The sequence below is a fragment of the Nicotiana tabacum genome, chromosome 8, assembly GCF_000715075.1.
Source record: "Nicotiana tabacum cultivar K326 chromosome 8, ASM71507v2, whole genome shotgun sequence".
NCBI lineage: Eukaryota > Viridiplantae > Streptophyta > Magnoliopsida > Solanales > Solanaceae > Nicotiana > Nicotiana tabacum.
Genome location: NC_134087.1, coordinates 50,917,608 through 50,945,350, shown reverse-complemented (window position 1 = coordinate 50,945,350; position 27,743 = coordinate 50,917,608). Strand labels below are relative to the sequence as shown.

At 38.8% G+C, this 27,743-nt stretch overlaps 1 protein-coding gene across 1 annotated transcript; it reads left to right on the top strand.

Moving 5' to 3' along the window:
- Positions 1-11,368: 11,368 nt before the first annotated feature.
- Positions 11,369-13,034, top strand: LOC107775760 (uncharacterized). The gene has a single exon (XM_016595533.2). It carries the CDS (start codon positions 11,549-11,551, stop codon positions 12,785-12,787), a length of 1,239 nt encoding a protein of 412 aa, XP_016451019.1. The 5' UTR covers positions 11,369-11,548; the 3' UTR covers positions 12,788-13,034.
- Positions 13,035-27,743: the final 14,709 nt, after the last annotated feature.

The window sequence follows — 27,743 nt, the reverse complement described above, 5'->3', positions numbered from 1 at the left end:
GTCTTTTTTGCTACTTATACTTTTATTGTATTTTTCAATATTTTAATATCATTTTTATTCTAAGTAGTATGTATGGAGATTTGGTTACCGTATATTAATTTTCTTACTCTATAACTGGTTGTATTACTGCTAATGGTAAAATGTGTACTGATATTTATAGGAAGGAGATCAAGGTTTGCATGACAATCACGTGTTGATTCTTAGAATCTGATTATGTAATTTATGGTGCTCAGCAACAGTCAGTGTGATATTCAGTGAATTAGATCAAGTGACACCTGATATTACTTCAGTTTAATAATTGAATTTAAAAAATGAGAAAAAAAATAAAACAAAAGGTATATTATACTAGTTATATTAAAAAATACGAACAAATATTTACTATATCAGTTATTTTTTTTATTGTATAAAAAAAGAACAATAAAAAAAATGAAAACAGTAAATGAAATTAGATTATGAAGAGAAAAGGAATATAAAAAAAGAAGTTAAATGAAATTAGAAAAGGAAAAAAAGAGAAGAAAACGAGAAAAAAGAAAAGGAGAAAAGAAAGAAAAAAAGGAAAAAAAGAAAGAAAAGAAACATAGAAATAAAAAAGAATTGGAGAAAAAAGAGAAAATTCTCCACAAAAATTACTATGGATAGGAAATGTAATTAGTATGATGGGTAGGAAAATAAATGGGTAGACAAGGGTAAATAGTTTTATTTTTGTGGGTAACTGTGTCATTCTCCTTTTTTTTTTGTGTCCAGTCCGAACTAGCCCGTCCGGTTAACGCCCATAGAACTTTATTGTATGCAATTTTACTATGCATTTTTACAAAAGACTATTTTCACAGCTTTAATTCGTAACCTCTTAGTCACCTGGCAACAACTTTACTAATTACGGCAAGATTCCTCTCAGAGTTGAGGAAGTTAAAAATGAGAAGAACTTGTGATAAGGGGAGATATAATTGTCTTGTAACTTTGGGAGGAAGGAGTTTCAGTCTTTCCAAAACGCGCAAATCAACAATTCAAAGGTGAGAAAGGTGGAGAATCTATTCCATTACATGTTTTCATTGGTAATCTTTTGAATTTCAACTTTAAACCACGAGCTTTCATCCAAAGAAAGATACCCTCTTACGAGTATATGACTTCTCTCTTCATGCTGTATCCTGTTACACATCCTTTTTTAATGTCTTACTTTCTTTATTTCCTCCCCTCAGTATAATTAAGGAATATTTTTTTTACTTTACTAACATTTACCAAGATATCAACAAATTGATATCCAACTTATCTCTAACACATGATTTGAACTCTCAAAATCCATATCAGTGTTAGACTAAAACCTCATGTGAAAGATATAAAGAAAAATGTTTAACTAAAAAATGAAATTTTAGTCAAAGCTAGAATTTAGAAGAACATGGGTTATTGATAATCAAAAGAATGTATAAAAGGAAGTAATTTAGATAGCAAGAGAGTAATCAAGAGAAAAACAAGTAAACCAAAGTTTATTCCAATAGTGTCTTCGTGTCCTTACAATTGATTAGATATCTCCCTTTTATAGATATCTTGCATTTTGCCCAAATCATAATGAGGCTATTATGAGTAATTAAAGACATTGAATGCTATGTTACATATCATTACATTCAATACAAATTCTCTAACGTATTCCACATTTAATGCCTATTAAATGCTGTATCTGTACTCTTTTCTATTGTCAGATTCATTCCTTTTAATTCTCGGACATAAATGACTTATATAGGTACAGGCGCTAAATTATTTGTATAACTGCCCGTGCCTCTTCCTCTGCCATTTGCTCGTATCTGTTGCAACTAGTGCCTCTTGGCTAGTTGTAATTCTTTGACCATTTGACCAGTCTACGTGTCTCGACACGTCACCTTTATATTTAAATACAATTATTTCCAATACAGATAGTCCCCCCACTTTCCATTTATTCATCATTTGAATATTTGGGAAGTGGATTTAATTAAAAGAGAATTTTTGTCACCATTAATGTTATGACAAAATTGATGCTTCAATTGTCGCTTCCATTTAATGCTCCGTACACGTGTCATTTTTCAATTGGTTTTGCAGTTTTGCAGCCCTTTTCAAGGCTTTTTTTACGGCTCCACTATTCACAAAGTTCCAGTTATCATTATTATGGTCCTTCCATCACAACACTTTTACCTTTGGCGGTTGCTTATTAATATAAATATAACTTCTTTCCTTGTCTTTTACCGCATAAAGCTTATTGAACACTTAATTCCTCAAATCTCAGTTCACTTCTTCCTCACATTATTCTTCCTCGCCATGTCTTCACCAAACCCTAACCCTAGGAGAGTTCCCATTGTTGATACCTTCCCTAATGCCCCCATTAGGCATAGAAGGGGAGGTAGGCTTCGTAGTTTAGGGTCTACTCGTGGTGGTGGTTCGTCTATACCTTCTCCTAGTTCTGGTCCTTCTTCTAGGGGTAAAGAACCTTCTGAACCATTACGTGAGCCTTTAGTAGAGGAGATAGTCCCTACAGAACTATCTTTTTACCATGACAGGGAATCTCTTAGAAACCAGGTTTTCGCTTTAGATCGTACTGATGCTTACCCCACTCAAATTACATAAGTTTTGACTCCTGTAGTTCGCAAAGACTGTCATTGGAGTAATGATTTTCCCATTATTATCCCTAATCCAAATCAGAGAATTACTTCTTACTTGACTGAGTTCTCTTTTGTTTATACATACCCTTTCACTTTAAGATTCAAACCAGCTATTGACCCAGTCATTCTTGAATTTTGTCGTTTCTTTAATGTCTGTTTGGGTCAAATTGGCCCAATCATATGGAGGGTTGTTGCCTGTTTGAGGCATTTAACCAATATGGCTGACGTTTCCTTTACTTTCTCTCACCTGATTCATCTTTACTCCCCTAGGCTTTTCCGTAATGGCGTTTTTACCCTAGTGGCCAGGAGCAAGAGGGTTTTGGTGAGCCCTAAAGATGACAAGGACCGTGACTGGTATGCCTGGTTTGTTGCTGCCCCCACTGTTGGCTTAGTGGGTGAGGATAACGTTCCCTTCCCTAAGAAGTGAAATTTTGCACGTAAGTCTTTTATCCTTCTCGTACCTTTTTTCTTCAAGTTTATCAACTTTTCTAATTTTGCCCTTTTTTTAGCAACCATGGGAGTTGTGGAGGATATTCCCAATTTTCGTGGTTGGGTAGATAAATTGCTGAAGACCGCACCAATAGATTGTAGGTCTTGGAGTATCTGTTCATCATTTCTGTGTTGATAAGATTGGCCTAAAAAAAAGAAAGGGAAATAAGAATCCCAAAGAAAAAAAAATTTACAAAGTAAAGAAGGGAGAGAAGGAAAATACCTTCAAAGTGGCATGCACGATATCATTCATTAGAGTTAAGGAACTATGGCTCTCCAACTTTGCTTTTTCAATTGGGCCAATTAAAGGCTCTAGCCATACATCTGCCTGACCTAACTTCCTCAAAGGTTTGCTATCAACATGAACTTCAATAGTTACCCTCCTCATAGCAGCACTTGTACTTGAAGATCCCACTTCCGTATGATGAATGATAGGAGGGGGAATTGTCAAAGGAGGAGCAATAGAAGAAGTGAAAATAGTAGAAGAAGGGACAACAACAGCTGGGGATGGTAAGGAAGGAATCACAGGCACGGGAGTTGAAAAAGAAGATAAGGTTATTTCATTTAAAACAGGCCCTAAACTTCCACTACCAAAACCACTAATGAAAAGTTGATCAATAGACTCACATGTATCATGAGGAGTGACGTCATCGTAAGGAATTATTACCGGGGTTTCAACAAGTTCGGTAAGAGAAACAGAAAGACGAGGGGAAACTTCAGCTTCGTCATCAGAGACGATGCGTCTCCTAGCTCGTGGCCTCGTCACTAGGGAGCCCCCATCTTCCTCTTCTTCAGAGTCTTTCTCTTCAACAGCTTTCCTTTTCGCAGAAGAAGAACCCAAGACTATTTCTCGGGCTCTTTCTAAAGAGATACGGGTCCCCGAAGGAGTACGAGTTCCCGAAGAGACACGAGAGGCTGCAACTGCTTCAACAGTAACTCCTCGAATAGCAAATCCTGATAAAAAGAAGGATGCTGCAACTGCTTCAGCAGTAACTCCTCAAATAGCAAGAGCAATAAAGAAAAATATATATATATATATGCGTGAAAGATGAAATAAAAACTCTTACCATGAGTCTTTACTTTCCAACCGTAACAGTTAGAAAGTGTTCTCCCCTCTTGGAGAAGGTAGCACGTGATTTAGAGAAGATAGCACGTGATTCTCAGTTGGAGGTGATCAATTGGAAGGAACAATTTGAGAGTGCATAAATTGATATGGAAGATTTACAAGAGAGCAAGAGTACCTTAGAGCAGCAGGTGCGGGCTTTAACTTCAGAGTTAGTGGTTGTAAAAACTTCCTCAAGCCAAGCAGAGAAAGAAAAAGAACGTCTCGAATCCTCCTTCTCAGAGTAACTATCTAAGGCCAGTTAAGAGAACAGAGAGTTGAAGGCTCTTTTGAGTAAAAAAAAAGTTTACGCTGGGGAGCTCGTGCAAAGCTTAACTCAAGCACAAGAAGACCTTCGAGTCTCTACTGATAAGGTGCGTGCTTTACAGAGCTCCCATGCCTCTCTTCAAGCTTCTTATAACTCCGCCTTGGCTGAAAATAAAGAGCTAAAGAATGAGATTGCTGATTGGGAAAAGGATTATGAGATCCTTGAAGAAAAATCTGTTGTTGAGGTAAGTTGGGCATTTTTGAATTGTATCACTTATACCCTAATTGAAGTTGGCCAAGAAAACTTCAACCTGGAGTCGTAGTTAGCTAAGATCAATGAAACCATTGAAAAAGCTTAGCAAACTCAGGAATTCCCTTCTCCCGTGGTTGAAGCTCCCGTGAATGTTGAAGCTGATACGGGTATCTCAACTCTTTCAAGCCTAATCGAGCCTGTTGCTGCAAGCCAAGTTGAAATCGCATCTGTTGATGCACTTGCCCAAATTGAGCCCACTGCTATTGATGCTCCTGCTTCAGTTCCATAAACTTCTCAGTGACCAGTTTAACATTTGAATGATTTTGTTTTTGTTTTTATTTTGGAAAATTATAATGAGACCCTTAGCTTCATTTGAGGGTTGGTTTTGGAAACACAAGTCCCCAAGTCTTTTATGGGGCAATTTGTATAAACAATTTCATAGTTTTACGACTAAGTTCGTACTTAGTCTTCAGTTTTTAAGTATTAAGAAGTTTTTCATGTTATTATCTTAAAATTCTGTCTGCTTTATTCTTGCCTTTATTTTTAAGGACTTATAGAATAATTTGCATTTTTTTTCTTCGAAAATGCTTCTGTTAATCTCATGACTAACTAATTTAAACATGAGTTTTATAAAAGAGGACCCTTTTATATTTCGACACTTAATGAAGAAGACGTCTCAACTTCATAATGGTTTTATCATACGATAAAAGAAATAGGAACACACATGTTTCTTTGAAATAACTTTGACAAGTTTTGAATAATACTTTACATGTATTTGAATTACATCTATAACTTTCTCGTAACTATTTTTCTTGTAACAGATTTTTACAAAAGAAGAATAATAGACACGGAGTTTTTCTTTATAACCCATTTTAGTACATAGCCTTTATCCTAACTATATTGAGGTTTTTCTTTGGCCTTCGCTCGTGGCTCCATCTCGTGACTTTGTGACTTTTTCTCTGCACTTGACTCTTTTAGGCTTGATTTTTCCTCAATCTTCTTTGCCTTCTTTATACACTTGTCTGTGTATATTATGTAGTCCCCCAAGTGTTTGAGTGTTGAAGTATGAAGCCTCGAGCACTTGATAGTTTCTCTCATTTGACCCTTTTCCTGAAAAGGAAAAACATACGGGACTCGGAGGTGCGATTATAGATGAAGACTACTTAACCCGTTTGAATTTCTATCAGAATAATTGTAACCCTAGGCCAGGAATTTTAGGTTATTCCGTGTGCCTTACAGGTTGTAACTCATCATTTAGTACGGGTTAGCTTTTTTCCTATCATCTAATATCGTTAGTAAAATTTTAACAATTCAAAAATTAAATTTAAAATGGTGATACCTGACCGTGGGTATTCCTTAGAAATAGTATCTCTTCAAATGAATAGTATTCCAATGTGAAGGTAGTATCTTGCCATCCATTGTCTCCAGTTCATATGCTCCCTTTCCTGCAATATCACGAACTCTTTAAGGTCCTTCCCGTATTGGACTTAATTTACTCGCGTTAGCTGCCTTTGTAGATTGAAAACCTTTTTAAGCACGAAGTCCCCTACTTTGAAGAATCTGAGGCGTGTTTTTCGGTCGTAATATCGTTATATGACTTGCTTTTGTGTTTTCATTTTTATTAATGCAGCTTTTCTCCTCCCTTCGAGTAAATCTAGATTGACCCGCATCTCCTCGTCATTAGATTCTTGTGTCGCCTGTGTGAACTGTGTACTTGGTTCCCCTATCTCAACTGGAATTAAAGCCTCAGCTCCATAAACCAATGAAAACGGTGTTTCTCCTGTACTTGTTTTTGTAGTTGTGCGATATTCCCATAAAACTCCAGGTAACACTTCAGGCCAGTTACCTTTTGATTCCTCTAATCGTTTCTTTAAATTATTGATAATAACCTTGTTCGTTGATTCTGCTTGCCCATTACCCACCGGATGATAAGGTGTTGACGTAATCCTTTTAATTGCCAACTTTGAAAGAATTCCGTGATTTGAGCTCCAATAAATTGAGGGCCATTATCAAACACGATCTCCTTTGGTACACCGAATCGGCATATGATATTCCGCCAAATAAAATCTTTGACTTCCTTTTCTCGCACCTGTTTAAATGCTCCTGCCTCTACCCATTTAGTAAAATAATCAGTGAGTACGAGCAAAAACTTTACCTGTCCTTTTTCTTGTGGTAATGGACCCACGATATCCATTCCCCATTTCATAAATGGCCATGGCGCAATGACCGGGTGTAATAACTCTGCAAGTCTATGCATATTGTTACCGTACCTTTGACATTTATCACATTTGGCCACGAAACTTTCTGCTTCTTCTTCCATTTTAGGCCAGTAATAACCTGCCCTAATTAAGGTTCTTACCAATGACCTTCCTCCTGCGTGATTCTCGTAATGTCCCTCGTGTATTTCTTTCATTACATACTCCGTTTGTGAAGGTCCGAGGCATCTTGCTAAGGGACCACCGAACATTTTATGATATAAATTGCCTTGCTTTAAGCAGTACCGAGCAGCCTTCTTTCAAAGCGCATGAGCTTTTTTCTTATCATCAGGGATGGTACCATACTGCAAAAAAGCAACAATCTCGTTCCTCCAATCCCAAGTTAAATTATTAAAATTTACCTCATTCTTATCAGGATCGAGAACTAAATGAAATAATTGTATAACTGAGGCATTTGCATTGCTTGCCACATCAGCTGCAGATGCGAGATTAGCTAGGGCGTCCGCTTCAACATTTTCATCCCTTGGTATTTGTATAACTTTCTAGGTTTGAAATTGCTTTATCAATTCCCGTATCTTTTCTAAGTATTGTTGCATCCTTGCTTCCCTAGCTGTATGAGTCCCCAACATTTGATTAACCACGAGTTACGAATCACTCTTGATTATAATCTGATTTATGCCAAGCTCTCGTGCCAATTCTAGACCTGCAATCACAGTCTCATACTCCACTTCATTGTTAGTTATGTAGTGACATTTAATAGCTTGTCAAATGGTTTCACCCGTAGGCGGTACCGGGACAATCCCTAAACCTGCATCTTTTACATTAGATGAGCCATCAGTGAATAAAGTCCAAGTTCCCGGGCTAGCTCCATTGAATACCTGTAATTGTTTTTCTGCTTCTAATTGCATCCCCTGGCTAAATCAGCCATGAAATCTGCTAACACTTGTGATTTTATAGCAGTTCTAGGTTGGTATGTGATTTTATATTCACTTAACTCTATTGCGCACTTAGCTAACCTACCTGATAACTCATGCTTATTTAATATATTACGTAAAGGGTAGGCAGTTACTACAGCGATAGGATGATACTGAAATTAAGGTCTTAACTTTCTAGATGCCATGATTAATGCAAGTGCAAGTTTTTCTAATTGAGGATACCGCGTCTCCGCATCTAACAAAGATTTACTAACATAATTGATAGAGGATTGTTTACCTTGTTCTTCTCGGACCAAAACAGCGCTTACTGCAACTTTCGAAATAGCAAGGTAAATGAGTAGTCTTTCCCCTGCCTTTGGTTTTGCCAGCAAAGGTGGATTTGATAAGTACGTTTTTAAATTCCTGAGTGTCTGTTAACATTCCTCATTCCATTCAAAATGATCCTGTTTCTTAAGGGCTGAGAAGAATTTAAAACACTTCTCTGATGATTTAGAAATGAATCTTCCCAAGGCTATAATTCTCTCTGTTAATCTTTGAACTTCTTTCTTGTTTGAAAGTATATCATGGATTTCTTTAATGGCCTTAATATGTGGAGGATTCACTTCAATACCGTGGTTAGAAATAGGAAAACCCAAAAACTTACTTGATGCAACGCCAAATGCACATTTTTCGGGATTTAACTTCATATTAAATTTGCGCAAAATTGAAAATGTGTCAGATAAGTATGATATGTGATGTTTTGAATACTGAGTTTTAACAAGCATATCATCTATATATATATACCTCCATAGTCTTTCCTAAATGCTCTTGAAACATTTTGATAACTAACCTTTGATAATTTGCACCTGTATTCTTTAGACCAAAGGGCATTACTTTATAACAGTAAGTCCCCTTGTCTGTTATGAATGAAGTTTTTTCTTTATCTCTTGGATCCATTTTAATCTGATTATAACCTGAATATGCATCTAAAAAACTTAATAGTTCGTGACCTGCAGTTGCATCAATCAATTGATCTATGTGTGGTAGTAGAAAAGAATTTTTAGGGTAGGCTTTATTAAGATCTGTGTAATCTACACAAACCCGCCACTTACCGTTCTTCTTTGTTCTTCTTTGGAACTATAACAGTGTTAGCTAACTAGTTAGGATACTTTACCTCACGAATGGAACCAATTTTTGGACTTCTTCTTGAATTACCCGATTCTTGAAAGTTCCTTAATTTCTTTTCTTTTACTTGACAGGAGGGAATGATGGATCTTCATTTAGTTTATGAGTCATCACCTCAGGTGGTATTCCTGTCATGTCAGAGTGGGACCAAGCAAAGCAGTCCACGTTAGTTTTCAAAAATTCAATTAACTTACCTCTCATACCTTGGCTAAAATTGGCTCCAACATAGACTTTTTTATCAGGCCATTGAGCAAATAACACGACAGGCTCTAATTCCTCTATTATTGTTTTGATATTTTCATTCTCTTCTGATTCTTGAATGGTATCAGGCCTTGAATCTACATCTGTTTGCCCTTGTTCAGTTGAGGTTTGTGTTGTGGTGTCCTCAACTGCCTTTTGTGATTGCTATTTACCTTTATTTCTCGTGTTTGTATCTGCAACAGAGTTGATAGCCCTGGATATATGTTGATCTCCACGAATTTGACAGGTTCCCCATGGCGATGGAAATTTAATAACATGATGCAAGGTTGAAGGAACAACATCCATTTCGTGGATCCATGGTCTCCCAAGAATCATATTGTAAGACATCTCTATATCTACCACCTGGAACTTTGTATCTTTGACGACTCCTTCAACGAATGTGATGAGTGTTACCTCTCCTTTCGTGAGGACACTAGAATTATCAAATCCAGATAGAGTATGTGCCTTTGGTATCACTTTATCTTTAGCTTGCATCTCACGTAATACTCTTAGCAAAATAATGTTCACGGAACTACCTGGATCAATCAAAACTCGTTTCATATTAGTATCATGTACAATTAAAGATATTACCAGTGCGTAATTATGAGGGGTTAATACGCCATCTGCATCTGCGTCATTGAATGTAATGTTGTCTTCCTCTAAAACATGCCGCACCCGTTTCCCTTGGGTAATTGTTACTTTGGAAATTTTGTTAGCTGTAGTATATAATATACCATTGACGTCTTCACCCCCACTTATAACGTTGACAGTTCTTTTGGGAGAAAGTGGTTTTGGAGAGTCTCGTGGAGTAGGAACTTGAGTGTTAATATTCTGTGGATCTCCCTGATTTTGTTGGTTCTTTTGGTTTCCTTGAGTGTTGTCATTGTTGTTCGATATAATTGATGAAACAAGGAAAATTAAGTGAAAAGAAAATAGATTATCAGTTTCCCGGTAACGAAACCAATTTGTTTAACCAAAAAATAAAATTTTAGCCAAAGCTAGAATTTAGAAGAACACGGGTTACTGATAATCAAAAGAATGTATAAAAGGAAGTAATTTAGGTAGCAAGAGAGTAATCAAGAGAAAAACAAGTAAACCAAAGTTTATTCCAATAGTGTCTTCGTGTCCTTACAATTGATCAGATATCTCCCTTTTATAGATATCTTGGAGATATACGTTTTGCCCAAATCATAATGAGGCTATTATGAGTAATTAAAGACATTGAATGCTACGTTATATATCATTACATTCAATACAAATTCTCTAACGTATTCCACATTTAATACCTATTAAATGACGTATCTGCACTCTTTTCTATTGTCAGATTCATTCCTTTTGATTCTCGGACATAAATGACTTAGATAGGTACGGGTGCTAAGTTATTTGTATAACTGCCCGTGCCTCTTCCTTTGTCATTTGCTCGTATCTGTTGCAACTCGTGCCTCTTGGCTAGTAGTAATTCTTTGACCATTTGACCGGTCTACGTGTCTCGGCACGTCACCTTTATATTTAAATATAATTTTTCCCAATACAGAAAAATCTACCGAATTTTAGTTTCCATGTCATGTTGGATGGTAGGAATGACGTCAAACTTAAACTTTATTGATTTATTTTTTATTGTTCGAAGTGCTTCAATTCTCAAAAGCCATATTTCTGACCTATGCAATTTATTTGTCTAATTTAGTTCTTAATAAAGGTACTAGAAACTAAAGGCACTCTAACAAAGTGAGTCGTAGTAGCTAATGGAGTACTAAGTTCTTTTTGTGAGAACGACAACTACTTGTAAAATAAACTTCATTTTCAACTTTCAACCAAATCAACAAATTCTTTTTCACCCCTTCGTACCAACGGTTAATTGTAAATTGACATAATAAAAATTGTGATGGACTGATAAATACTCCTCATCTTTAATAGGAAGTCTCGAATTTAAATCTTAAGTATGAAGTCGCCTTTATTGAAAAGTGTTTTACTCCCGACATGAGATTTTGTGTCGTGAATACAAATCTAATCGGACCCCATGCAAATAAAAAAAAGATGGAAATTAAGACCATAAAAACGACAAGAATGGGAAAAGAGTGGAATGGTTAAAGGAGACAGGGAAAGCATGGTCTTCAAATCATGTCACTCCTCCCAAAATCTTTTTCTCATCACTCTCCTTTACCATACTTAGTCCTTAAGATTTCTCTTCTTCATCTTCTCATCTTCTTTTTCACAGTTTACAAAATAAAACAAGATCCAAAACCCAACCCAATTTTTCAATGGAAGATACAATTACAACTCCTAATTACATCTCAAAGCAACAGAAATTAACCTTTAATGTTCCAGCAAAACATGCAGATTCTAGCAGTAAGTTTTATTATCATTTTTCCTTTAAAGCTATGCTAGTTCTGATATTTCTAGTTGTACTTCCACTGTTTCCTTTGGAAGCTCCTGAAATTATCAGCAAAACTCTACATACTGGAAGTTGGGAAATTCTTCAGCTTATATTAGTTGGTATAGCTGTTTCTTATGGCTTATTTAGCAAAAAAAGTGATGATGAGTCAGACAATGAATATCATAGTAATTCAAAGTTTGATAATGTTAAATCTAGATTACTTGAGGTTTCATCTTTTTTTTATGATGAGGCCGAAAACCATTCTGTGTGTGATGAAAACAGAGTTGAGACTTTGAGTCATTATCAGTACCATAGTGGTAAGCCAGTAGTAGTTCAAGAAAAACACAGAGCTATAATTAGTTCAAGAATTGATGAAAAGCCTTTGCTTTTACCAATTCGGAGTTTGAAATCCCCTGTTCCTGAGCCTATCTCAACCACTTCACCAAAATCTCTTTCACCGTCACAGTCGATTTCATCTCCAAGAAAGTTTCCATTTTCATCAGAATCTGAAGCCAATATTGCTGACAATATTATGAGGAAAAAGAGTTTTCTTAAGTCCTCTCCGCCGCGGCCACCTCCACTGCCACCACCAACACCTGTTATTAGAAAATCTACTCTGTTGAAATCAAGCTCTATTATTATAGATGAAAAGGCTGTTTCTGATAAGGAACTGAGGAGAAGTAGTAGGAGTGTGCCATTTGAGGGGAAGTCAGTTCGAACAATTAGGCCATTCATTGGAGCTGCAAGAGCAAGAGTACTACATGCTCAAGATTTCATAAATGGAAAGGCAGAGGGAATAAAGAATAAGGAAGTTGAACAAACTTTTGTCGATAAACAGATGAATGAAACGTCCCATTTTGTACCAAAGCCAGCAGTGATGGAGTTTGTAGGGGAAGAGAAGAAAGTGTTGTCTGTTGAAAAGGTTGTTGTGGAAACTGATGATTACTTTGAAGAGAGCACAGGAAATGTAGAGGTAGCAAACAAGAATGTTAGTGATAAGGCAACTGAGAGTGTTACTGATGTAGACAAGAAGGCGGATCAGTTCATAGCTAAATTTAGGAAACAGATCAGGCTTCAGAGAATTGAGTCCATTCGAACATCTGCTACAAACCATGTAAAATGATATTGTTCAAAGTGAGGTGATATAAGAGCTACATATTTGTAAGTCTTATGGTTAGGGAGTAATTGACTTGCCATTAGAACAGTTTTTCAGTTAGCTAGTAGTAATTCACTTGGTATTAGAGAAGTTTACTTGTGTTTTTTTGCCTTTTTAGTTTGTATTTCCAAACTTGTCTCATAGTGGCTACAATGCTAATATGTAACAACACCATTATTTAGTGATTCAGTTAATTAAGTAGCTGTCTTTGTGATGATTTCTCTCGTGCTTCTTATAGATCTTTTGTAATTCCAGAAATACCAAAAGTTCAGTCCACAGACATTATATGAACTCTTGAATTTGGATTTCCTAGCTCATCAAACTATTTTCTAAAAAGCAGTACTCCATTTGGTTGGGCGAAACAATTGATGAACACACTAGTCCAACAATTTCCTAGTTGTTTTCTTTTTCTCCAAAAAAAAAATTGTTTCCTGAGCCAAGGTGTACCGGAACAACAACCTCTTTGCCTTCTTAAAAGCAGGTGTAAGGTTTGCGTACACACTACCTTTCCAAAATCCTACTTGTGGAATACACATGGAGTTGTTTTTTGTTCTTTCAAATAAAAATTGAAAACTGTTATAAACTAATAAAAAAAGAAGAATATTGCAAAGAAAAGTGTAGAGAGAGAATTCTTATTTATTTGGAATGAACTACAATGGAATAGAACCCCTTTATTTATAGGGGAAAAGTGACTTAGCCACAAAGTAATAAAACCCTAAAATCTCTCTAAAATATAGACATTCACCTTAAGTACAATTCTATTTATAACAAAAAATATTGTTTGTTCACGGAATATGATCAGTTTTTACAAATTTCGGAAAATAACTTTCAAGTTCCAAAAACTAGTTTAACCCACTCATAAAATTTCAACTTTTTTCAAATAAAATGCATGTGCAAATACAATATCAACTTCCAAAAATTATTTTTAACGCAACTTCAAAAACTCTTTTTTCACATTTCAATTAAATCTATATCCAAAGGCTAGCTAAGTATTTCCCAAGAATTATTAAGACAGTCTAATTTCAGACCCCCTCTTCCAAATTAAACATTTTCTCAAGATTGTGGTTTCTTAGAACGAAAGCCCAACAAGTTTGAGATTAGGTTTGTTATCCATTGCTTAAATTTTGAGCAATTGACACCGTATAACAATGCTTAATTACAAGTGGCATTTTATTGGCCTTAAATTTAGTTTGGCATTACTAGCCCAAAAAAATTGGCATTAAATAGCCTAATCCCCAACATACACGATTTTATAACCCTTCAAATATAGGGAGGATTTTTAAGATTTTGTGCACCCTCCATGCTTGCACGATATATCCCTTCAGAATCGTAACTACCATGTCGACCCAAATAAAAACAAATGCAAAAATTATATTTCCTTCACAAATCAAAAAGGGTGGGAGAGTTTTCAACAATCATGGCAGTTGAATATCAATTTTCAGAATTCAGATTCAATAATTAGTGCTTTCTTCAAGAACAAATGTTACACCTCATGTTTTCGTACGTAAAAGTATATCATAAGTCAATTGATGTAAGCTCAGAATTGAGATCATCTTTGGAAGTATAAGTAAGTTAATAATGTTACTTTGGAGGTTATAAATATTAAAGATCATGCATAACAAGTACCAATAGGGTTCGAAGGCTTAGAAGCTAAACGAATTGAAGAAAATAAGTTTCGTCGAAAGTCAATAAGTTTGGAATCTTATAACATGCACTTTGGGATGAGACTAGGGTTCTTAATATTATTATGAGGTTATGTTATGAGTTATTTTAATCGTATTATAGTCGTGTGTTATATTTTGAAGTCAAGCAAGTTGTGGAACAAAAGTTGGCAAAGGTCATCACAAGTTACATTCATAAATGTGCTGAAAATTAGGTCAAATGTAGCTGAGCTTTTATCCAAAGGTACGGTGATCTACCTATCAAATTGAATATATACGAGTCTAGTTTCTAACGCATTAAACTGTTCGTTGATACGATATCGGGGTAGAGAGATATTTACATTTTTGCGAGATTGCGCAAGCAGCTCCCATAGGACCCACTTAGGCGGTGGTCGACCTACTTCACTTTAAAAACGATTTGGAGAACCTTTATTTCTCATTTTTAGACCCAACCTCGTACCTACACCCCTCTTAACCCTCCTAAATAGATACCATAAGGGTTTGAAGTGATTCTGTAACGACCCGACTAGTAGTTTTGAGCTCTAGCACATTATTAAGCAGTTTTGAGTAAACGACCTTGGAATCGGAATTTGAAAGTTCCAACAGGATCGTATGATAATTTTGAACTTGGGCATATGTCTGGATCGGGTTTTGGATGACCCGAGAGCGCACGACGCTTATTATGGAAAGTTGGCATTTTGGAAGAATTTTATTAATTTGGGTTGGAGTGTATTTTTAATGTTATTGATGTCCGTTTAGGATTTCGAGCCTGAGAATAGCTTCGTATGGTGATTCTGGTCTTAAGAGTGCGTCTAGATGTGGATTTGGAGGTCCATAGGTCATTTCGGGGTCATTTGGCGAAAGTTGAAAATTTGAAGGTTTTTGAAAAGTTTGACCATGAGTAGACATTTTGATATCGGGGCCGGATCTCGATTCTGGAAATTGGAATAGGTCTGTGATATCATTTGGGACTTTGTGTGCAAAATTTAAAGTCGTTCCGGATCGATTTGATATGTTTCAACACAAGATATAGAATTTGGAAATTTAAAAATTTGTAAGTTTGATTCGAGGCGTGATTCATGATTTTGATATTTTTTGATGTGGTTTTAGGCTTCAAATAAGTTCATATTGTATTTTGGGACTGGTTTGTATAATTGGACGGGGTCCCGGTGCCCTGGGGTGTGTTTCGGAGGTGTTTGGGTTGTGTCGCGCTCTTATTTGATGTTTCGACATCGTTTATTTGGGCATAAAGGGAACTATATTGAGCAAAAAACCTTTGATTTGTGATTGTATTGAACCATTAGATCCGTATCGTAATTACGGAAGCATAGCAACAAGAATCGTCGAATTTCAATGTCGTATGAGAGAGTTATGCCCATTTTCGTGTCAGACAAAATTGTTGGTTTCTAGTGCGAAGCTTCGTTCTTCGCGAACGCGAGAGCAGTTCTGCGAATGCAAAGAACGATTTCTGGGTTGACCGTCAACGCAAAAAATTGCTCTTCGCGAACGCGAAGGCGATGAAGAAAAATCATCTAGACAGTGTTTTAAATCAAGAATTTTAGTATTTTGGGCATATCTTGAGTTCTAGAGCTCCGTTTGAGGTGATTTTCGTGGCGTTGTTCTCGTCTCAATAAGGGGATAAATATCTGACCTTATTTTGATGTTTCTACATGATTATTTCCGTTGGTTATTATTTTCATCCGTGTTTGGATTGTAAAAATTGGGATTTTGAGCCCCAAAGTTGAGAAATGGTAAATCCTTGATTTGAGGGCCGATTCATGGATAAAATTGGATGATTTTTTGGATATCACCCATATGATTTATGGGTAATATTTATTTTCAAATTTTTTTGGAATCCGGGCACGTGGGCCTAGGGTCGACTTTATTGACTATTCGAGCAGAGTTGGAGATTGTTATAAATTGATTTATTATGAGCATTAGAGTATATTTTTATTGGTTTGTGTATTGTTTGACTTGTTTTGGAGTGACGGACATCGATTTGAGGTGTTAGAATAGCGTTGGAGCCAGTTATAGAACTTTAGAGCGAGGTAAGTCTCCTGTCTAACTCTGTAAGGAGGAAACTACCCCTAGGTGATGTATTTGATATATGTTACTTGTTGTGGGGGCTACGTACGCAGGGGGTGAAGAGAGTCCGTGCGTAGCTAAATCCATGTTATTGCCCGGTAAACTTAGGTTCACAGCATGATATAGTTGTACTATTTGAGCTGTCTCTTGTCTATTAAATTCCTTTATTTTACATTGCGACTTGAGACTAGACTTGTGTAGAGCGATAGACCCGCTATTGTAGAGATTCAACGGGCTTCGTGATTAGCCGCAAATAATTGTACTCCTCTTACGAATTTCTCCCCTCATTATGCATTCTCATCGAAAGGTTTCCCCAAAGCTTCTTATAACTCACAGGCCCCTTCGTGAGTGGGGTCAAGGACCCGTCAAAGCTTTTTATTCTAATGGGATTGGGCCGTTTGCCTCAGCAGGATAGATACATATATGGTCGTGTTTTTCGATCATCGGCAGTGCGCACATCTTATGGGATCGGGTCGTTCGCCTCGGCATGATTATGTACCACACTCTCATGGGAGTCGGCCGTTCACCTCGGCAATATAATAGATTTATCTATGGTTATATACCAGAATATGGTGGGACTGGGTCGTACGCCTTGACATTTCTACAAAACACTCCTACGGAATCGTGCATATTGTTTGTCCAAAAAACCAGTGCATCTGGGAGTTTTCCTGATTTGAATTATGACAACCTATCTGGTGAGGTCCATTATTTATTTATCGATGGAGGAGGTAACTGCCAATCGAGAGTTTGAGCTTATTTTTGAGAGGAATATTGTACCACGTATTCATACTTGTTTATCTTATTTATTTACTCTGCCCCATATCTGTTTACTTCTTACTGTTGTCTTATTGGACCACTAATAAGTATGGATGTCGACCCCTCGTCACTACTTCTTTGGGTTAGGCTAGATACTTACTAGGTACGCGTTGATTTACGTACTCATGCTGCACTTTTTGCACTTATTGTATATGTATACAGATATGTTTCTGGTGGTCCTCTAGATGCAAAGGCGCGGCTGTTGCGGGGATTTTATGGTGAGCTGCACTTCTTTGATACAATCTGCAACATGCAAAGTCTCCATCAGAGTTATTTATGTTCCCCGTCTAACTTGTATTTCATACGGATGTTGTATCATTGTTGTACTCATTAATAGATGATCATGCACTTGTGACATTGGGTTTTGGGAGTTCTTACAGAATTGTTCATTATTGTAGTTCGTGTAAATATTATCACTTACCCTGTAAATTATATTTCATACTCCTTAATTAATGAAAATTATGATTTCAAATGCTAAAATGAGTAAATAAGTTAATCATTCACCTTTGACTTGCCTGACAGCGGTGTTAGGCGTCATCACGACCTTTAGTGGATTTTTGGTCGTGACAGCTTGGTATCAGAGCATTAGGTTCAATTAGGTCTCACGAGTCATGAGCAAGTCTAGTAGAGTCTTGCGGATCGGTACGGAGACGTCTTTACTTATCTTCGAGAGGCTACATGGCTGTTAGGAGCACTTCCCTTCTTGATTCCTCATTGTGCGATTTGATTCCTTTGAGGCTTAAGCCTTTATTTTCTTCCTACTCAATCTTATGCGACGTGAAGTGCTTTTTATCAATTCGGAATTGAGGAATTGCAATGGTACTGCAAATGTGGTACAAGATGTTTCTCCCTACTATTTGATTGGGCTATTGTCATCGCCTTGCGGAAGGATGTTCTGTCACTTCAGCTCAGTATCAGTATTGCCTATGGTTTTGAAGTTGGGAACTAATTGTTATGATGATTCATGCATTGCTATCGCACATTGTTGGTGTAATGGTAGAGTGCTTATTTATGGATCGCTGTAGGGATTGCCTTGAAAAGAGGATTTCTCAGTTCACGGCTTAGAGGTTCAGCATTTAGTTCTGGCGGAGGAAAGACAATCAGACTATGGATTTTCAGGCCTTGGTTGATGAAATGAGCGAGACTTGGTATTTTTGAGCGTGGTGGAATTCTCATTTGTGATATGGTGTCGTTGGCCTTGTTTGAATGTATTAAGGTTTGCCGGTATTATGGCCTCTTTGATTTGCCTACGGAGCAGGGTGTTGCAAAATGGTGCCTGATAAGGGATTGTTAGAGATAGCGGTGTGTAGCAATTTCGGGATAGAATCAGTGTTTCTAATGTTGATGGCTCGAGAAAAATGATCTTTGAGGAGGCTTAGAGATGGTAGCAATTGGTCAGATCAAGTGCCACAGAGATGGATTTTACTTTGAGGTAGTATTTGGGCAGCGAAGGATGAGGAAGGACATGGTGGAAAGAGTCTCGCGGTGGTTGAATTACTGGTAGGTTAAGTATGAAAAACAGAAGTCGAGAAGTTGCTTAAAGGAGAGGGTTTAACCAAAGCGGGAAAGTGGCAGAGTAGCATATAGGTTCTGTGGTAGGATAGCCACACGCCTTGAGGGAAGTTTAGAGCAATTTGGGAGTAGTGATGGACGGTGACTAGGACCACAGATTTTATTTGGATGCAACATGTCTTCGAGTTTGGAATGTATTATTGGACTTTCAGTTGATGTCAATAGGGAAAAATGAATCATGGTGGGTTCCAGGATTATGTAATTGTAGCTTCAAGCTAAGTAGGGGAGCCCCGCCGTCTATGATTGAATGGCGTGGTTGTCTACTTGTGAGGTTTCTGGATATCAAAGTATTGGTGGGCTATTACGACTAAGGAAAGAAAACATCAGTGGCAATTCAAGCAAAGGATTTGAGGAACGTGTGCTATATTTGGCCTTATCGATTCATGTTCAGGTTTTGGGAAGACTTAGAGTTATGCTTCTTGTGGGGGTTATGTATAAGGAAAAGAATTTGGTCAGATTCTTCTTTGATAGAGTGTTCATGTGATAGCAATGCACTAGAGTTTGTCTTATATTCGGGGCCAAGTCAGAGTGGGTGGCTCTCAATAGTGGCCCTAATGAGTTCAATGACTTAAGTTTAGTGCCTAAGAACTTGGAGTGTTTTATATTATCGTTGGGTATGCGGTGCAATATTGGAGGAAAGGAAGAAATAGCTTCGGATTCACGAAATATCTTGTAGAATTGGTGTACCAGTTGGAGATGCCATTGTGCGCATAAGGAAGGCATGAGATGGTTCGTAGGTTTTAAGATAACGGGGTCTCGTGAATTGGGTCACTCGGGATGAGTGCAGATTGAGTTCGTTATATTTTGAATGGAGCTATTATTATTTCTAAGGAAAGTCCAGAGTAAATTAGAAGAAGTTGGTTCAGTTAGCAATGGTTGAATCGGCATGATAGTGGCAATGATCAGTTCCTTCAGCGTGTTAAGTTATATATGTGTTTTGTGGAGGTATGTGCGAGGTTTGACAACCACCATAATTTGATTTATTTGGGAGGTATTTGATTCTAATAGCCTTGTGGTGTAAATGGATTCCAGAAGAGTTATGGTGGTTTAGATCATGACTTGAGGCTTGTAATTTTAGACGTTTGGAGTTCAGCTGTCTGTTGCAATGGTTCTTCTAAAATGAGTTAAGTGAAAGGTTTCTATCCAATGAAGTGTTTATTCTACTAGTCGTTCAGGGATTTCGATAAATTCTTGTACTCTCGCGTTGCAGTATGATCGATGCAGTGAGCAACATGGGAATTGGAAGTTGAGGATCAAGGTTGCGACTCGGTATTGATAAGAGTGTCACGAGCTCGGATGAGCAGGGAAGAATTCAGATATTCAAAGTTAGTTTCCATCTTCTTTAGTGTCACCTGAGAACAGTTGTAAGAGGCTTTGTGTATTGATTTGTGGACTCTTGGTTGGCCTTACCGAATTAGAATGGTTGGTGGTGTAGAGGTGCAGACTTTGCCACCTGGTGCGAAAGGTTGTGGGAGCGTATCCCACAGGGAAATTTGTATAAGTGTGACATGTTAGTCACTTGATTGTTAAGGATGGAGAACAAGTATGGAAATTCGAACACTGTCACTAATGTGAGAATTTATGCCTGAAGGGTGCTTTGTTCATTTGGTCGTGGACTGTGGAAGTTAGTTCCGAAATTGACTGTTGTTCTTGTGTGTCATGGGAAAAGGTTATTGTGCATCCTTGAAAGGTTATTAGCCCAATATGGTACAATCAAAATCGGCTTGAGATCCGTGGAAGGATCTTAATGTGAATATGTCCTCTATATCCGGCCGGATGTTTCCATTTCAGCATAGCGTTGCTTACGGAGGAGCCTTCGAGCCTCTGATGTTAATTCTGTCATTAGCCATTCCGTGTAATCTTTATTGTGCCATTTGGGTTGTGAGGCAGTTTGATTATTCGCACATGTATTGAGATCCCATGAAGTTTGTGGTATTGTGAGAGTCGGATGGCTCCCAAGATGCGGGTTATTTATTGCACCTTAGTTATGTTTGGGTTTCATAGCATACGACGCTATCCGTCTTCCAAAATTTATATTGTGCACTCTGCGTGTTTGTGGCCGATATTCGGGCATTTCGTAGGTATGAGCATTATGTCTTGAAGGGTATTTCCCTAATTATTGTTATGTGTGGATCGGGTGGCACGCCCTCATGGGTATGCTATTTGGATCGGGTTGCACACCGCAATGGTATCATGGTTGAATCGGGTTGCACGCCACAACAGTGAGATGATTAAGAACGATTCCTCATATTTATTTTTGTGTGTCATGTTTCTTACCTATGAGAAAGGCTCATAGTATTTGATGGCCGTTTTATTCATCACGCGGGCTAGATAGTTCTTTTCTAGAGTTTGTTCTTCCTTATGTGTCATATTCAAGTTGTAGCTTATTGGCGCATTGATGGTGTCATATGAAATCTTGGCGAGTGTTTGAGGTGGTTTATTGACTGCTTGTACTGGGTGAGACGAGGTTATTGGACCATGGATCAGTGTGATCGCATTTATATAAGGCTTATTAAAGAGCAAATAACGTTATTCAGTTCAAATTAGGTAATGGTTCTTGTCAGGAGGAGAGAATCCATAATTTGTGATTCGGTAGGTGGTTATGAGTTTCTACACATCTCTTCTGTTGTAGTAGTATTGCCAGTGTTGGAAAAAGGCTTATATATGTTATGAGGTATACTACGGGCTTCGAGTCAGTGGAAATGTTAGCTTTTGTGCTTGGGGAAGATTGCCCTGGGCAAATGAGTTATGGGGTGCATGATGTGATTTCAGTGGAGGAGCATGGTCACGTTAGGCTCAGTGCTGGTGATTGATATGGTGTTTGTGTGTCAGAATATGGTATCGCGGAGTATTCCGGATGTTGGAATTTGGTTCTAAAGCTTGTTAGCTAAGGTAGCAGGAAGAATCTTTAGTCTGGCTTGAGCTAATGTGCTCAACTGGGTTGTGGTGGCACGGGTAGATGCACGAGGTATTAAACAGTGATTTTGGACAACTCCGAAGCAGTTCTTAGCATGTTCAAGGACGAACGTATGTTTAAGTGGGAGGGAATGTAATGACTTGACACGTCGTTTTGAGCTTTAGCGCATAATTCAGTGGTTTGAGGCCTTGAGTAGCTTCACTTTAGGTATTACGACTTGCACGTGTGGTCGGAATTGAATTTCGAGAAGTTCGGAGTTGATTCGGATGGAAAATTCTCATTTCGGAAGCTTTAAGTTGGAAGAATTGACTAAAGTTTGACTTTTGAGTAAACGAACTCGGAATCAGGATTTTAAAGTTCCAACAGGTTCGTACGATAATTTTGGACTTGGGCGTATATCCGAATCGGGTTTTAGATTACCCGAGAGCGTTCGGTGCTTATTGTGGAAAGTTAGCATTTTGGACGAATTTTATAATTTGGATTGAAGTGTATTTTAATGTTATCGATGTTCGTTAGGGATTCCGAGCCTAGGAATAGCTCCGTATGGTGATTTTGGTCTTAAGAGCGCATTCGGATGTGGATTTGGAGGTCCGTAGGTCATTTGGAGAAAGTTAAAAATTTGAAGGTTTTTGGAAAGTTTGACCATGAGTGAACTTTTTGATATAAGGGTCGGATCTCGATTCCAGAAGTTGGAATAGGTCCGTGATGTCATTTGGGACTTATGTGCAAAATTTGAAGTCGTTCTGGATTGATTTGATATGTTTCGACACAAGATATAGAATTTGTAAATTTGGAAATTTGTAAGTTTGATTCTAGGCGCGATTAATGATTTTGATGTTTTTTAACGCGGTTTGAGGCTTCGAATAAGTTCGTATTATGTTTTAGGACTGGTTTGTATAATTGGACAGGGTCCTAGGGGCCTCGGGTGTATTTCGGAGGTGTTTGGGTTGTGTTGCGCTCTTATTTAATGTTTTGGCGTCGTTTCTTTGGGTATAAAGGGCACTATATTGAGAAAACAACCTTTTAGTTGTGATTGGATTGAACCATTAGATCCATATCGTAATTACGGAAGCATAGCAACAAGAATCATCTATGAGAGAGTTATGCCCATTTCCGTGTCAGACACCATTGCTTGTTTCTGGTGTGAAACATTGTTCTTCACGAAAAAGGAGAGGTTCCGCGAACACGAAGAATGATTTCTGGGTTGACCGATCAACGCAAAAAATTACTCTTCGCGAATACGAAGGTCTCCCGCGAAGGCGATGAAGAAAAACCATCTAGACAGTGTTTTAAATTGAATTTTAGTATTTTGGGCATATCTTGAGTTCTAGAGCTCCATTAGAGCTGATTTTTGTGGCGTTGTTCTCGTCTCAACAAGGGGGTAAATATATGTCCTTTATTTTGATGTTTCTCCAAGATTTTTTCTATTGGTTATTATTTTTATCCGTATTTGAATTGTAGAAATTAAGATTTTGAGCCCCAAATTGAGAAATAGTAAATCCTTGATTTGAGGGTCGATTCATGGATGAAATTGGATGATTTTCTAGATATAGACCATATGAGTTATGGGTAATATTTATTGTGTATGGAGAAATCAGGGGGACCAATTTCTCGTTGGTAATGTACTTCAGGGGATCGCCTCGGAGGCTCGAGACCTCAAGCCGGGTACTTCCCTCAAGATCTGTCGACACCCGGCCCGGGGTTAATGTTGGCCGAGACCCCGACGAGCATGGAAGTCTTCCGATGAATGGATCCGGGGCCGGTTTTGTCTACCAGGGCAGTCTGACGCTGGTCTACATCTACATCACTAAACTAGTTAGCTGTCCCATCCTGCTTCCTTTATCATTTAACGAATCTTGTACTAAGTTTGGATTCCCCCCTCTTATAAAAGGGGTATCATTGGAACTCTGTAAGCAAGTTGCTCCAACCATTCTACATAAGATCAATAACAACTCTCTCTCTTTCTTTTCTCTCTAACTTACACGCTCGAGGCTACCTCTCTCATTTATTGCTTTCATATTTGTTCTTCACTTATTGCTTGGTATTGGCCATAAAGAGCCTCCTTTTTATTATATCTTAATTGTTAGTCCCTTTCCGTTTACCCCCGATAGCTTGAGCCCGAGCCCCGGTATCGACCTCGAACACATGCATTGATCTCGAGGCCCCCATCGACCAGTTCGAGACCAGAGTAACTGACCTCTCGGTTCAATCATAGTTCTACTTTAGCTCGCATTTCATCTATTATCTACATACGCCTAGTATCAACTGCCCTAACAACTAGCATAAAAATAGATCACATATTTTTAGAATCCCATCAACAAATTTAATTGTTATTACCATTTTCACGGTGAACAGTTTGGTGCCCACCGTGGGGCTAAAAATAATAGTGATTATTTTCTTGCTGGTTTTATTACACAAACGCAAGTTATCTTTCACACTTTTTCTTGTCCAAGATCTTCGATCTCAGGTCAAAATGTCTGGCTTAGTGAATAAAGTCGAGAAAGGCAACCTCGAAAACCACGGAGAAAACAGTGTGGTTGTTCCAGTTGTTGGCGCGCCACCACAGAACCCTGATAACACATCTGGACCAATTCCAGCGGACGCGGCTTCGCAAGACGCGCAACAGGTCGACGAAACCTCACACACCGACAAGAGCATACGACATGGGGACCAACAGGAAGCCCAAAAGACCCCAGCTCAGGAAGAACAGGAAGTTAGTCTTCATGTAATTTTTGAAATGTTGTAGGCACAATAGTTGGCTATCGCTCAGTTGCAAAGCCACCCGAAGACTCCGAGCACAACAGCACCGGAAACACCTCACCTAGCCAAACAGGTACCTGAGAGATCGAGCAATAACAGATCGATAGCCGACCTTGCCATTGTAAAAATGCTTGAGGATATCACCAAAAGGATCAAATCGGGCGAGAAAATGATAGCAACCAACGACAAGAAGGTCAAGACCTACAACTCCAGGGTCGACCAGATCCCGGGCGCACCCCCGGTCCTCAAGGGTGTGGATTCGAAGAAGTTCATACAAAGGCCGTTCCCAGAAGAAGCTGCCCTGAAACCCATTCCAAAGAAGTTCAGAATGTCGAAAATCCCTAAGTACAACGGGACCACAGACCCTAATGAACACGTTTCCGCCTACACCTGCGCGGTAAAGGGCAGCGATATAGAGAATGACGAGATCGAGTCTGTGTTGTTGAAAAAATTCGGGGAAACAATCTCGAAGGGGGCCATGATATGGTATCATAACTTGGCTCCTAATTCCATAGATTCATTTGCCATGCTAGCAGACTCCTTCGTAAAGGCACATGCTGGTGCCATCAAAGTAACGACGAGGAAGTCCGACGTTTTCAAAATCAAGCAAAGGGAGAACGAGATGCTGCGGGAATTCGTGTCTCACTTTTAGATGGAATGGATAGAGCTACCGCCAGTCTTCGATGACTGGGCAGTGCAGGCCTTCACTCAAGGTCTGAACGAACGAAGTTCGGTGGCTTCAAAATAGCTGAAACAGAATCTGATCGAGTACCCGACTATGACCTGGTCAGATATCCACAATCGGTACCAGTCGAAGATCAAGGCCGAAGATGACTAGTTGGGAGCCCCTTCGGGCTCAGTATACCCGAGCAGCCTCCCGACAAAGGAACCAAAACCAAACAAAGAAATATATTAGCCGTATATCGAAGATAGGAGGAACGCCCTGAGGCGCAACCTACTTCACAATGATCGGAGAGTGGATCGAGGACAGGATCCTCGAGGGCTCATCTACAGAGCCAGATTCGATTGGAACATAGCGCCAATGGGTGCATCACACTTATCAGAATACAACTTCAACATTGATATGTCTGACATCGTGTTTGCCATTATTAAAATCAGAGACGCCAAGTGGACCAAGACTATACAGTCGGATCCTTCGCAAAGGATTTACAACTTAGTATGGGAATTTCACAACACGCACGGCCACAGGATCAAGGATTGTCATCAGCTACAAGAAGAGGTAGATCGACTACTTAACAAAGGGCATCTCCGAGAATTCCTTAGCAATCGAGCCAAAAATCAGTTCCGGGAAATGGAGGCGACTACGAAGAATGAGGCAAACGAGCCACAACATGTCATCCACATGATAATGGGGGGCGCCTATGCCCAGCAGGAACCCGTAATGAGAAGAACGAAAATATACATCACTAGAGAAAAGCGGACCCGAGGATATATTCTCAAAGATGCCCTCACATTTAGCGAAGAAGACACTGAGACCTTGTCTCAACCTCACAATGACGCGCTGGTAATATCCTTCCTTGTAAATTCTTTTCAAATAAAATGTGTACTTGTGGATCCAGGTAGCTTAGCCAATATTGTCAGGTCGAGGGTGATAGAGCAGTTCGGATTGCTCGACCAAGTCGTGCCCACCACTCGAGTCCTCAACGAATTCAACATGGCAAGTGACAAGACACCAAATTCCATGTCATCGACGGGGACATGAGGTATAACGCCTTATTCAGATGGTCGTGGATACACTACATGAGAGCAGTGTCGTTCACCTTTCACCAGATGATAAAGTTCCCAACAAAGGATGGAATTAAAACAATCTATGGGGAACAACATGCGGCAAGAGAAATGTTCACGATATACGATGTGGCACTAATGCTCGTACCTTCGCCCTCGAATAGCCAAAGGGTGATCCGGCCTCACCCTCGATAAAACTTGACGAAATGAAATAAAGGACCATATCACGTCCTCACCTCAAGCGATTGAAATAAATCAGCCCTCACGATTGTAGCGTATCAATCCTCGAGGCGTCGCCGGCATATCTCACTTCAAGGTACGACCATCCCCCTTTTCTATTTTGAATTTCGAACTAACCCTTATGCAGACACTCGATCAGAGCAGTCAGAACGCTAACCCTTCTGGAAGACCTTAAGGTTTTAATAGCACCCGTTGCACTCTTTTCCTTCGGCCGAGTTTTTGTCCCGAAAGAAGGGTTTTACCGGCAAGGTTTTTAACGAGGCGACATCTGCGTGCTACCTAAGAGAAACTCAACAAATGCTCGAAACTTCTTTTGCGGTCAGCTAGGGGCATTCCCCCAGCAAGCCACCCGCTCGGAAAAGTCTTGAAACGCCAAATAGGGTCCCTGTAGGAAAGTAATGTACCAGGCCAAATGGTCAAATGAACCGTGTCCATATAGCCGGGCTCCCGTCGGCGAATACATGTACTATTATGCCGAATAATCAAAGAATATCTTTTGTCAAGACACCTGCACAAGATAAGGCAACAATTCCTCCACCGGAAACATCCCGAACACTCGGAGACTGGAATCGGCAATTCAACACTTAGACGACCTCCGGGTTGAGACTCCGAAATCATAAAGCCTTTAGGTAAGGCAATGCGGAAATCGCTAAGCATCTCTAACATCAAAAGTACCTCGAGTACTCGAGGACTGATGACAAAAGCTCAAAAGGGAAACGCACGGCCCCAAGGGTTGGAACTCCATGCTCGTGAGCCCTTAATGAGACAACTCCGAACTCATGAGTAACGACCTTCGAGCCTAAGCAAACTCAATAACTCGGAGACTATCACCAGTCGCCACTCACTTAAAAACCCGAGGCCATAAGACCCCAAGCGGGCAAACTCGGTCTAGCAAGATCTATTTAACATGGAAACAAAATCTGTAAGACCTCAACAGGCATGAGAAAACTGTAAGACCTCAACAGGCATGTCAATACTGTAAGACCTCAACAAGTATGAAAAAACTGTAACACCTCAACAGGCATGAAAATACTATAAGACCTCAACAGGCATGAAAAAACTGTAAGACCTTAACAGGCATGAAAATTTTGTAAGACCTTACTAAAGGCATAAAACTCGATCCCGA

What these genes read in the sequence shown, in the direction of transcription:
- LOC107775760 (XM_016595533.2), top strand. Translation starts at nt 11,549, where the DNA reads ATGGAAGATACAATTACAACTCCTAATTACATCTCAAAGCAACAGAAA.